General features: G+C 39.6%; 1 protein-coding gene across 3 annotated transcripts in view; it reads right to left on the bottom strand.

The window, feature by feature from the left end:
• Positions 1-13221, bottom strand: part of LSAMP (limbic system associated membrane protein) — a 645347-nt gene that overhangs the window by 32343 nt on the left and 599783 nt on the right. For 2 of the 3 annotated variants that reach the window (XM_003261841.4, XM_030801556.1), the window contains exons 5-7: positions 7854-7974; positions 7241-7389; positions 111-146 (exon numbers count right to left, since the gene is read on the bottom strand). In XM_003261841.4, the coding sequence (XP_003261889.1) occupies positions 111-146; positions 7241-7389; positions 7854-7974 (306 nt within the window). The remainder of the gene's footprint in view (positions 1-110; positions 147-7240; positions 7390-7853; positions 7975-13221) is intronic. The other variant, XM_003261840.4, reaches the window with a different exon arrangement.

The following is a 13221-nucleotide window of genomic DNA, read 5'->3' as shown; positions in this document are numbered from 1 at the left end:
ATTGTATATGAATTTTTTGAATGTGTTTTCCCCCCTTTGTGTGTTTTGCATGTTAAAGATGATGGAGAATGACCCAGGAAGAGAGCTACAGTGATAAAAATCATACTGACCTTGAATGGGGTGGGGGATTGTGGGTAAAACACGTTCTAAAGGGGAAAAAATAGTAATCGTCATGGAGATTTTAAATATTATATATATGTATCTTTCTCATGTTTAGTTTATTCAAACAATTATACAACAGATGAATTTCCATGCTTACAAGATCATATCTCTCATAAAACATTTGTCTGTACTTCCTATTAACATTAAACTATCAAAGAAATTTATTAACAAAATTAAAAATGCAGAGCCTTTAAAAAGTTTAGTACAGGAGGACAATATCAGATTGTGATAACTCTACATATAGAATCCTACTGGAAAAAACCCACCACCAAGATTTTAGATCTTTTAGAGAGTTGAAGTTGAGGGTGTTTATAATCGTGATCAAATTCAGGTGATACATCTTGGTCTTGTTTCTCGTCTCTTTAGCTCGTGACAGATGAACGTGTGTCAGCTACAGACTTCTTTCCTCTCTCTAAGCCCTATAGTTCACATCAGCTTTAGCCAAGCATTTGAAAAATTTACTGTGGACAATACTAGCTCAACTTTTCCCTCAGGTTTTTACTTTACATTACTGATACCAGTATAGGAGTAATGTCAAGGTAATACATTCTTAGCATGTTATAATTTTATTTTTAGTCTATTCCTTAATTCCCCCTCTTTTTATAATACATTCTCACCCGAAATTTGATCAACCAATCAAATTTGCTTGGTGATACAACTTTTCTTTTGAACACTGAGGTCTTAGCTTAAAAGTATCTGACAGTCCCACACAGAAGCTACTGACCATAAATAGAATGTGCTGACAGAGTTCAGAATTTAAGGTGGCCTTCATTTATCTCATGAAAGACCTAAGCTTAAATTCGCTTCTGGGGCTTTTTCAGAAATATAGAATAGAATAGTAGGGATAGGATGTATTATTTGCTAACTCCCAAATTATGTGATAGTGTAACATAATTAGCACACACTTTTCTATGTTTCTCCTAGCAGCTTGATTAAATAAAGATCAATGAGAAATGAAAATCAACAAAAATCGAAACCACAATGAGAAAAGCATATGTGCATATTCAAATCTGATAGCCTACTATCTTGTGCCTTATGCTTAAAAAGAGTAGATTTTACCTGGACTTTGGGCACTGGATACATCTGGACACTGAGAAAACTCAGTCTCCTTGCAGAGTCAGCTTTTCTCCAGCTTGGCTGAAGTTGTCACTTAAATATGAAAGTTTCCTAAGTCCATGAAGATGGAGCAGGTCAACAGCAGCCCAGTGAACAATTGTGTGTTAGTTACACAAGTGTCAAGTAGAAAAATGGTTTAAGCCTCCACTGGTTATTTCGTATTAAGTTTCCAGCTTTGAAAATAAATAGCTAAACTGCTTTTAGCATTTGTCTAGCAGTTGGAGACCACTGTCCCATATTATACTCTTTCTACTGAATTTTATTTTTCTTATTACTATTATTATTCAGACTGTTTAAATGACTCAGCTTAATATTTTCTCATCATGCTGTTCGCAGCTGGGTAAATGCACTCTGCCCTTATTTCCACATGACCGTTTATATTGCTAAACCATCTCACCCACACTCCTTTCAGTGCCTTTCAACTGCTTCTCAGCTTGTTATTACCATCTTAGCTCCACCCTGTTATCATCGTCTTAGGCCTATCACGCCCCATTCGTTATTCTGATTCTCTTAATTCCATCCTATTCACGTATCTTTCCTTAGATGCTTCTCCATCCCAGTTTTTATTCTTATTCTTCGAGCGTTATTCTGCTGCTGTTTTACACTTCATGCTAGGGTTTGCAGGATCTTGTAAGAGTGTAAAGTGAAGTAAATACCACTTATAAGGAAAAAGAAACTTTCCAACTTTTGATTTTCAAACTAAGGGAGGGCAGAACCCTTGGTGCTATGCACTTCTCCTTTGGCAGCTGCTACTTGAGGAGGAAAACACGCTTAGCAGCTGACTGGGAGATTTCGGGAACAGAACTATAAGGTTGGCCCTAGTACTATATGCTGTGGCTGTTAGCAAGGTCTCTTAACTCTCAGCTTTGGTTTCTTACCTGCTAAGCGGGTGGGAGGGGAGGGGAGATGTATCCACAGAGCCCATTTAAGGAGTTTGCATCTAGTGCTTCAAACTACATGTGGGTAGATAGCAGCTTAAGCTGTTTTATTGTGTGGCATCTAAAAGTAGCTGGTTAAAAGGCTTTGCCAAGTCTTCATTCTGTTAACCAGGTCAGAGTGCAGTGGCCTGATCTTGGCTCACTGCCTTCTGCCTCCGAGGCTCAAGGACTCCTCCCACTTCAGCCTCCTGAGTAGGTGGGACCATGGGTGCATGCCACCATACCTGGGTAATTTTTTGTATTTTTGGTAGAGATGGGTTTTTGTCATGTTGCCCAGGCTGGTCTCGAACTCCTGAGCTCATTACAGGCTTGAGCCACTGTGCTTGGCCTAGGCTTTGCCAAGTCTTGACTAGCATCATCAAGTGTATGTTTAAACAGCAAGCCTTTCCGATAACAAAATGCTTTTTAAAGAAAATGGGGAGGCCCTCATTATAAAGACTCCCTCTAGTGCTGGATTACTCAGGTAGTACTTGAAATTTGGTCAACTATGGCTTTACAACTTAATGATATTTTAAAGTTTAAAAAGAAAATTAAAAACACCTCCTACACACGGATGCAGCAAAGCCCAGTGTAGATTTTTTTTTTTTTGCATTTTTATTCTTTTGTACTCAAAAGCCTCAAAAGACCTTTATAATCCACACATTTCTCTAAAGTACAAGGTAATCAATCAGTGGGATTGTTCATTAATGTGTGGGAATATTCTCCTCCTTATTCTCCTCCTACACCAAACGCTGACTACTAGGCTAAACGCTGACTACTAGGCTGGAATATTCACTGAGAATGTCAACGTGCCAAAGAGAAGCCAATCATCGAACTAACCTGGTGGTAGCAGGCTACTGGGAGTTAATGAAAATGGAAGTGGGAGGCAACACAAGCAGTGCCCTTGGGTGGGAAGGGATGGAGCAGTATAAAGACAGTGGAAACGCCTCGTTGAGTGAAAGAAGGAGAAAAAAAAAATAGATTCTGCTCACCTCCTAACTTACAAGATATATCTCCTAATATTTATGCCCACATACACAAATGCAGATAATGTGTTGGCTTAGGGCCTAGACTCTTGAAATAGACTACCTGAATTTAAATCTCAAGCTCAGCCTTACTTAGTTGCACTAGTCACTTAACTTTTCTATGTAATGGAGAAGCACAAGTACATAGTAGGGTTGGTGTGATGCATGCCTGTAGTCCCAGCTACTCAGGAGGCTGAAGTGGGAAGATTGCTTTAGCTCAGGAGTTCTGGGCTGTAGTGTGCTATGATGATTGGGTACCTGCACTAAGTTTAATATGGTGGCCTCCCAGGAGTAGGGGACCAACAGGTTGCCTAAGGAGGGTCGAACTGGCCCAGGTCAGAAATGGAGCAGATCAAAACTCCTATGCTCATCAGCAGTGGAATCATGCCTATGAATAGCCACTGCACTCCAGCCTGGGCAACATAGCAAGAGCTGTTTCTGACACAAAAATACAATTTTTAAAAATCAGATCATGTATGTGAAACATTTAGCATAGTACATACTGCAGAGTACATTGCACTCACTTAATAAGAAGTGACAACATTTAAATTATCACCCATCACCGTTTCTTCCTCCATGTCTATTATTTTAAATCTAACTCAACAAGAGCATGAAACAAGATAAATCTATCACCTTTGTGGGTGCATTTTAGTTATCAGTCTGGAAACACAGTCTGTTATGTTACTTATGCAGCTGGTGGAACTTGTCTTGGCATCACTCGAAGTCCAAGTTTTCATCTATGTCATGCATATCCCCCTGTCTGACAAAGACTAGGGAGCTGAATCCTTGCCCATACATTGTGCCATTGGATTAATGTATTCAAAACGTTAATAAGGTAATGCTTAGCCCAAGGATGAAGAAAAAGATATACAAGGCATTACTTGGTTATACCGACTGAGGTAGTGTAGATCTTTGACAAACACAGTGCTAGAATGTGTGGAGAACTAGATGAATGAGAAAGGAATGCTTCCACCAGCTCAGGAAAAATTTACTATGAATACAATGTATTCTTACACCCTCATTCCATGATTTTGACCCCTCTGCAGATCAGTATTTTAATAGAGAGTGGGGAAGTGTATGTATGCATGTGACTGCAAGTTTACACTGTGTGACAAGTCAGCTCATCACTGTGGTGGATATGCCTGAAAATGCGCTGACACACCAACGAAGATGAATAATCGCCAACTCTTCAGGGGCTCTGGCTCTGGGTCTCTACCTGCTGCTGCCACTGGCTGGCAGAGGCTCACCAGCTGCCTGTTCTTCTCTGGACTGGCTTGGTCAGCAGAGCACCCTGCTGCCCACACAGTGCTTTCATCAGGGCCGTGGCCACAGACGCCTGCCCCCAAGCATTTCTCCCCTCCTGACTCTGTTCTGTGGAAAATTACCTCTGCTGACACTTGCACAGTGTCTTCCTCTTCCAATTAATCCCATTTATTTGAATGTAAGTAATAGACGATTGACCCACACGGGTACTGTTATTTTTTCCCTCCCTCCCTCCCTCCCTTCCTTCCTTCCTTTCTTTTATCTCCCTCCCTCTCTTTTCCTTTCTTTTCTTTTAGAACTCTGTGAAATATAAGGTTCTAGCTATGCAGGTTGTAACAATAGACCTCCCAAAACTAACCGGTGGTGGGTGGGTGGATGGGTGGAGGGAGTGCCATTCCTGCTACAAAAGGAGAGCTTCTCCCCCAAAATGTTTGTTCTTAGGCCTTGGATCTAAGAAATAGTGCAATAGATTCACCAGTATTCTGCAATTTGAATAGTTCCTTTTTACCTCAAAGCTTAATGATCTTTCATATTCTATTTTTCAGTAAGTATTATACCTCCTAACTTTCCCATAAATGTGGGACATCTATTCTAAACCAAATGCTGACGCATGTGGTGCCTCCGCATGCTGCCAAAGACACAAATATGGTAGTGCCTATGTGGGACCACCAGGAAGTACATCATTAATCACTGCATCACACAGTCCTCAAATGTATAGTGGAGGGTGACTTCTACTAAATTGTAAAGGGCAGTGTGATAGGATACACTTGTCTGATTATTCCCTGATTCTCATTATACAAACAGAAACTCTGTAAGATTCTTGACATTTCTCAATTTTTCTGGGTTAAGTCCTTTAAATGGACCTCTGTTATAGGGCATTGGTATTGTAGGGCTTGATGTTACCTTCCATGACCATGAGCAGTATCTCACTGCCTTTGACCAACTCTATGCTCACTTTCCCTCCTCCCTCAAGTATTCCATCCTTCCAACCTCTTTCTTTTTCCTCTCTCTCAGGCTATAGATGTTTTATTATTTGAAATATATCATTAGCATAGTTCTTAGTCTAGGTTAAATAGGAAGAAAATATACTTTAATGCAAATGTATAATCGCTTGCTTTCTGTAACATCTAATTGTTCTATCTTCTCTTTACTAATCTCTATACAACCTTCTTTTTAAGTTTTTAAGTGCATGTTGTTCTGCTTAACCAGGTCAACTTAGATTTGGTAAATCTTAAATTCCCAGTTGAGGCTGGTTCCCCCCGCACCCCCGCTCTCCCGCCACCATTTATGGAATCCTTAATGTTAGGAATGAATCAGGTAACTACAGTTCTTAAGAAGTATATTCTCAAGCGTCTTAGGGATATTGATGTCTCTAGTTGAGGCAAAGAATACTTATGTTTGGTCTTTGGAGACAAGTAAACATGTTGTGAATTTTAAACTTCATATGGAGGCAGCATTTGTATAACTGTATCTCATCAAACTGTCACAGACTGAAGTCAATGAGAGTTACGAATGAGAAACTAAAGGCTGAAGTTAGAGTCATTTGTGGTTGTTGTTTTTATAAATGGAGTTGGATCTTAAGGAGTTTTCAAATGGCTTTAACACTACATTTCAAGAGAACTCTCACTTAAATTGATTTTTTTTCTAAAAATATTTTTTTCTTGAAGGCTCATCTAAATGGAATATAGCAAGGTAGAAACATTTCTCCTGCCCATAGTATTTCCAGTTCTTCCAATAGAATCTGTGCAGAAAAAAAAACTTAGTGGTTTGTTATTCCAAAATAATAACAGTACTTTTTTTGGACTTTTCCCTTTAGTCCAAATGAACTTTCAGATTCAGCATGGGCTAACTTTTTGGTTTGTTTTGCTTATTCTGATAAATGTGTCTCTATTCCAAATGTTATCATTTTCCTGTGACTCCATTTAGCATCCTTCTGTTTCTCAGAGGGGGCATCTGTTTCTGTGCTCATAGTCACCTGCCCAACAAGGTAGGGAGTTAGAGACTTTAACTTGCTGCTAAAGAGCAGGACTCCAAAGTGGGGTCTCCTATTAACATCAGTGACTTTAGAATGACCGTTCTCTCCTTGTTCTACTTTCAGGATCTTCTCTGGTCTTCAGAAATGTTCCTCTTTCCTACCATTCTATCTCTGTTCCAAAAATATATCAGAAAAGTAATGTCTCTTACTGTCATACAGAGAGCTTTCTGCAACCATTTTTCCTCCTTTAGATTTTACATTGTGTTTTTATCATTTATTCCACCCTTCCTCTTGTGTTGTTAAAAATATATTTTCTTTTTCCAGCCTCTCCCTTCTCTCACCACCTTATCCATTCTCACTGAATATTTCTTCCTCAATCACTTATCACTGCCTTCAAAAAAAAAAACCAAAAAACAAAAAACACTGTCGTCCATTTCCAGGCTTTTACATCACCTCTGCTTCTTAAAGGACCACTGCCGAAGAGACTTGTGTTCTCTGCATATTATTTCATTTAACTAACCAGGAAAAAACAAAAAACAAAAACAAAAACGAAGGAAAACAAACAACAAGGCAGTTATCAGAAGTAAGACTATAGAGAGAAGTTGCTCCATTTATAAATCTCTGCTAGGCACAGGGGTTGAGAACCCTGTATTTTTGTTTCAGTGCATATATCCTTATTTGTTTTTAAGTGAACTTTTATAGCTAACGGAATGGTTTTCACGTTTTTCATGTGAAAAGTCAATTTAATTCCATCAAGTTGGGCCCTGCTTTGGCATACTTACTGAAAAGGACTAGGCTGGCATTGGTGACCCCCAGCTTGTTGGCAGCCACGCAGGTGTAGTTGCCATAGTGCTCCTCAGTGACGTTGGTCACCGTCAGGGAAGACTGGCCCTCCGTGCTCTTAATCTCAAGGCCATTGGCACTATTTATCCTAAGGGTTCAAAAACAGAAGAATAGAAAGGATCACTGGTGAGGATTTTAGCTTAGGAATTCTTTCCCCATCCTGACACTGGAAGAAAAGGAGAGAAAGGAAGTAGCTAGAGTTTGTTGTTCCATGCCCAGTTCCTATTTTAATTGTGCAATGCCATATTATCAGAATCAATGTCCATCAACAGAGAAAACTAGGGAATGGGTTTGAGTTTCTGTTACAGGCAAGAAAGACATGCAGGTGAAAGCTACCCATTGAACCATTTTTCTATTTTACCTGACTGCTTTTGGGCTTCAGCTTAAGAGCTGCAGGCCCCAAAGAATTTGATAAGAGATATTAAAAAGGAAGAGTGTGAGAATATAGTTCTGCATAATTACAACTGGCTTGGCTTTGGCTTTGTTGTGGGGCTTCTGGTGCCCCCAGGCCCATGCAGTGGAGTTATGGGGGACGGTAGGTTTGGCACATACCTAGTGTCATCCCGGTACCACTCAAAGTCAGGTGCAGGCACTGCTGAGGCCTCACATTTGAGTGAAGCTTGTCGTCCTGTGGTGGCTTCATTGCTCTTGGATTCTGTGATAGTGGGAGGATCTGTAGGAAGGACAGGCACACAAGTTTACATGAGGCTCGGGGTGCTTAGAATTTCTATTCAGGAAGGAATGAAGAAGCACAATCTGATTAGAGAGAGGCAGGAAGGGAGCCATCTTAAAGCTCCATTTGTATGAATTATGTAAACAGCTGAATGGGGTTGATCACCAAAAAAGTAAATAAAAATAAGAGATAATTAATGAAAACATAGACTTGGTTTACTTAAATGAGACACTTAGCAGGGTTTTATGGAAATGGAATCTAGAATTTCTTTATCCCTCCTCCAATAGGTCGTGGTATTACAATTATAGATTATAAATATTTGTATAGTTTTTTCTTTTTATAAATGAAGCAATGATACCAAAGGATTTAGGAATCTCAACATATAATTTGACCATTTTTCTTTTTCTTCTTGTCATTATAGTTTGAGATGGCCTTGAGGGGTCTGATGAAAATAATAGCCAGCTAAAGCCTTTCCAACCCAAGTTTGGTCTGATACTGTTGCAGGATTCAGAAACAAACAAAAAAAAACTAGGATTAAGTGACTACCTTCTTTTATTTTATGTGTTCCCTTATCACCACAACCCAGGTAAATTTCGCTTTTTTGTTTGGGGGTATGGTTTAAAGTCTATCCTGGTGCATAGAAGACTTACTGGTATGTCAGCCTTCTATTCTCTCTGCCAGTTGGGCCCTTGATTTTTACGCCCAGGAAGGGGCCTACAAAACTATCACAGGCTTGAAATCAGCTGGGAAACACATTTGACACTCTAATTTTCCATGACTCATTCAAACAATCCTATGAGGATGGAAAGAGTGTTTGCATGTCCACTTGACTGTGTTAGGATTGTAGACTCAAGCTCCTGAACTGGATGATGCTGTGTTTGTGCAGGTTATGGGCCTTCAAGGAGAGAAGGCCTTTCCTGTCCAAAGGTCGTTTGCCAGAAAATGGCAACTTGGCTCTGTACACATGGGAAAAACAGACCCAGACACTCTGTTTAGACTCTGTAGAGGGAAAAGCTCATTTAGGAAAATTAGTAAAGTGAACGTTAGTGGGTAAATTCATTTAAACCCTGCCCTTCAGCACCTGGTCTATACTCCTTGTTTCTGATTTTTTTAATATTAAAAAACTATCGCCTAAGTTTTCTACCTATAGAAGACTGCAATTCTCTGAGTTTAAACGAATGTACGAGAAAGCATCTGATTTCTCTGGAATTTCCTTCCTGCTTTTATTTTCCCATAAGCTTAGACATTTTTAAATCACTGTCAGAGTTAGAGCACATTTGAATAAACACTTGTATGTAAACAGGCATGCTAAATGGGGTTTTGTTGTTTTACTGCTGTTGGTATTGTCGTTTTGCTTTAGACTTACTGCCTTATTTCCGTATAAGCACTAAATGGGAAGATGCTGTCATAAAACGAACCCTGGATTGGAAACTAGGAGTCCTGGGACTTAGTTTGAGTTTGGCTGTTTGGACTTCTCATCATACATTTTCTTTCTGGGTCTTGGTTTTATTACCTATAAAATGAGGGAATCCTATTTTAATGATTTATAGCATCCTTTCCAACTGTAAACTATCCCAATTCTAGTTAAAACTGCTCATTCTTTACAAATGGGTGGTTGGCATCATTACGATCCAAGTGTATTTTCAAACCCTTAACTAATTTAACTCTTAAATTGCTAACTTTCCAAATTATGACTCATTTATCTATTCCATGGCTTAAGAACCAGGATTAGCAGTCAAGAAGAGGAAATCTGAGGTCTGATTTTGACTCTACTCTTAACCACAGCTGTGGTCTGGGAAAACATTTATACCAGTTTGAGCCTTTTTCTTTTTTATCTTTTTAAAAAAGAAGCTAGCTTCTAAAATTGGTTATATAGATCATTAGAGCACATCAGTTCAAATGATAATGCAATAGTTGGTAGTAGTGGTGCTGTGGGGGAGATATTCATAAAGGGATGGGACACAGAATAGAGGTTCTGGGCTTGGATTTAAAATTTGGTAGACATGAGCTGAAATCAGGCTCTGTTCCTCATTGTCCTTCCTCATTTGAGAGTTTAATACTTTGCTAATAGTCACATTGCTTCCATTTCCTCATCTATAAAATGTTGGGGCTGGGCATGATGGCTCATGCCTCTAATCCTGGCACTTTGGGAGGCCCAAGTGGGTGGATCACTTGAGGTCAGGAGTTTGAGACTAGCCTGGCCAACATAGCAAAACCCCATCTCTACTAAAATACAAAAAACTAGCTGGGTGTGGTGGTGTGTACCTGTAGTCCCAGCTACTCAGGAACCTGCGGCACATGAATTGCCTGAACCCAGGAGATGGAGGTTGCAGTGAGCCGAGATCAAGCCACTGCACTCCAGCCTGGGCAACACAGCAAGACCCTGTCTCAAAAATAAAAAAAATGTTGGAACCCAAGGCAGGGAAGTGCATTTGAAGGCTGAGAGATACTAGGCCTCAGAACTGATGAGACTAGAAATGGATTTCATAAGGGTGAGGAAAAGAAGGAGTGTTGAAAAGGTAACACTGTGATTTCTGGCTTGGGCATCTGGGTAATGCCATCCACTGAGATAAGATTCATAAGTAAAGAAATAAGATGACAAGCAGTAGAACACTAAATAAATATTAGTTTCCAGTCCTCATTTCTTCTCACTGTATTGTGTACTTAAGCTGCCAATGACTCCATAATCTGTAGCACATTGGCCCATTGATGTTGGCTGAAGATGATTTTGCTTATCAATTTTGTTTGTTCAATTTCCCAATTTGTAAAATAAATTTTAACTACTGTTTGTGAGTTTCTGGAGCCACACAGTTATAACTGCCAACTGGTGACTATTTACCCTTGGTCCCCTACCACTTTGGGACCCAGGGGAAATAAATGATTTTTCTGATCGAAAAATTTGGGAAGAAGAAACTGGGTCTGTTGGCTTATCTCTTTCCTTTCTTCCTTTTGGGACCAAGCTTCTGGCCAGTAGCAGAGGTTCTCCTCTGTTTCTCCATGTCAGAAGGCTTACTTGGGCTCTCTCCTTTCTGCTTTCATGTGGGCAGGCCCGTCCCACCCCGGGGCTGCCATGACTGGGGAGGTAAGTCGGCCACACTAAGCTGCTATCTCTAGCCACCTTGATCTCTAAAAATGGGAACGTTTAGGTTTCCCTGACCACTCTTTTCCTTACTTCTCAATTTGTCTGGACCCTGAATTACTAAGCAGCAAGCTATTTATTAGCCCCTCAGAGACCCCAGCATGGGGAAGCTGGCAGTAAACTAGGATTGAGCACTTACGAGTGCATTAATCTAGTCAGTTACAAAGGCCAACTACTTCTCTCTTTGAAAACTTAGGACTTTTCTTGTACCAGGGTAAATATATGAATACTGATAAATATACAAAGAGCTCATTGTTTCTAATGTTTTTCAAATGACACCATGGTGCAAGTTTATTTTTTCATGGCTTATTGAAATGAACATTTCAAAATTCATTTGTAGTGAATTCTGCATAGGTGAGGCTAAGAAAGACTATTACAAATCATACTGCAGCATGCCTTGTGTAGTTAAAATAATAGATGTCCTTATTCAAAATATGGTTATAATAAAAATGTGGTGTCATAAAAATGCTGCACAGAGAGGTCCATTGTTATTCTTTATGTGACTTTGGAAGAGCTTACAATTGTCAAAGGACTCTTCCAGTTTATATTAATTCAAAATTCCATGTTCTGAAAATATTAATAGGACCTTTCTTCTTCTGACGTCACTAATAACAAGACTTTTTCAATCAGAATAAATAGGGTAACAAAACAGAGGACTAGGAAATAGAATATAATTCATTTAATCTTACTAATATTGGGAATATTAGTATAAAATAATAACATTCTGAATAGAAAAATTAATGTAAAGTCATTTACTGCATGTCAGCATTCTACTAGGTTTTAGATATCCTCTTTATCCAAATAATTAGTCCTAGGAGGTAAATATGATTAACCCTATTTTATGAAAGAGAAGACAAGTTTATAGAGGATTAGTAAGTTGTCCAAATTCACATGGTCAGTAGTTGACGGACCATGGATTTAACCCCAGGTCTATCATGCTCTGAACCTCTCTGCTCTGGTACGTCTATTTGAAAGAATTCTTTTGGAGAACAATGAATTTCTAATAGGAAAAAATACCATTCAGGGGAGGGAGCATGCTGGTAGATGGAAAGGTAAATGTTGCTTATTTCTGTTATTTACAGGGTACGAACAACGGCACAACATGCGGTGACACAGTGGATGTAAACCTGTATTAGGAGTCAGGAAATGCAGACTCAATCTCTGCTAGTGCCACTTAGATTGTTATCATGGGACACAATGCTCCCTTGCAGCCCCTCACCTAGGAATATAGACAATGTTGCCTGCCTGTCTGTCTCACAGGTTTGATGTAAAGAGCAAATGAAATCATTAATATGAGAGCACTTTTAACGCCTAAAGTGATTGCATGTATTATTTTATAGTATTATTATTCACTTGGTATCGTGGATAAAGAAAGGACTTTGGAGTCAGACCTGGGTTTGAGTTCCAAGTCTACCACTCACAAAAGCCGTTTGATTTTGTGTCACAGCATGCTTACACTCACTGAGCTTTCTTTTTGTCCTCTCTACGTTGGGATGATATAGATGGTCTCCCATGGGTAGTGTGCAGTGGTATAAAAGGCAGCAGAGGCAGAGGATGTAGGCAATAAGAAACACATTGTCTGTAGAGAATTTAGAAATGATAATAAGACTGATTTAGAGTTGCTTTTTTGTAAGTTACCATGTGCCAGCAATATTAAACAATGTATATTAAACAATGCCAGTGATTAAGTAAATGCTTCTCACTGGGGCAGACCAGGCCCAATACACCTTCCAATTTGGTTGGTGATATGGTTTGGCTGTGTTCCCACCCAAAATCTCATCTCAAACTGTAATCCTCATAATCCCCACATGTCAAGGAAAAGACCAGGTGGAGGTAATTGAATCATGGGGGCGGTTCCCCCGTGCTCTTCTCCTGATAGTGAATGAGTTCTCGTGAGATCTGATGGTTTTATAAGGGTTTGGTAGTTCCTCCTGCACTCATTCCCTTTCCTGCCACCTTGCGAAGAATGTGCCTTGTTTCCCCTTTGCTTTCTACCATGACTGTAAGTTTCCTGAGGCCTCCCCAGCCATGTGGAACTGTGAGTCAATTATACCTCTTTCTTTCATGCGGTGACACAGTGGATATAAATCTGTATTAGGAGTCAGGAA

This window comes from Nomascus leucogenys, chromosome 21 (genome assembly GCF_006542625.1).
Source record: "Nomascus leucogenys isolate Asia chromosome 21, Asia_NLE_v1, whole genome shotgun sequence".
Lineage (NCBI taxonomy): Eukaryota > Metazoa > Chordata > Mammalia > Primates > Hylobatidae > Nomascus > Nomascus leucogenys.
This window is presented reverse-complemented; position numbering and strand designations above follow the sequence as displayed.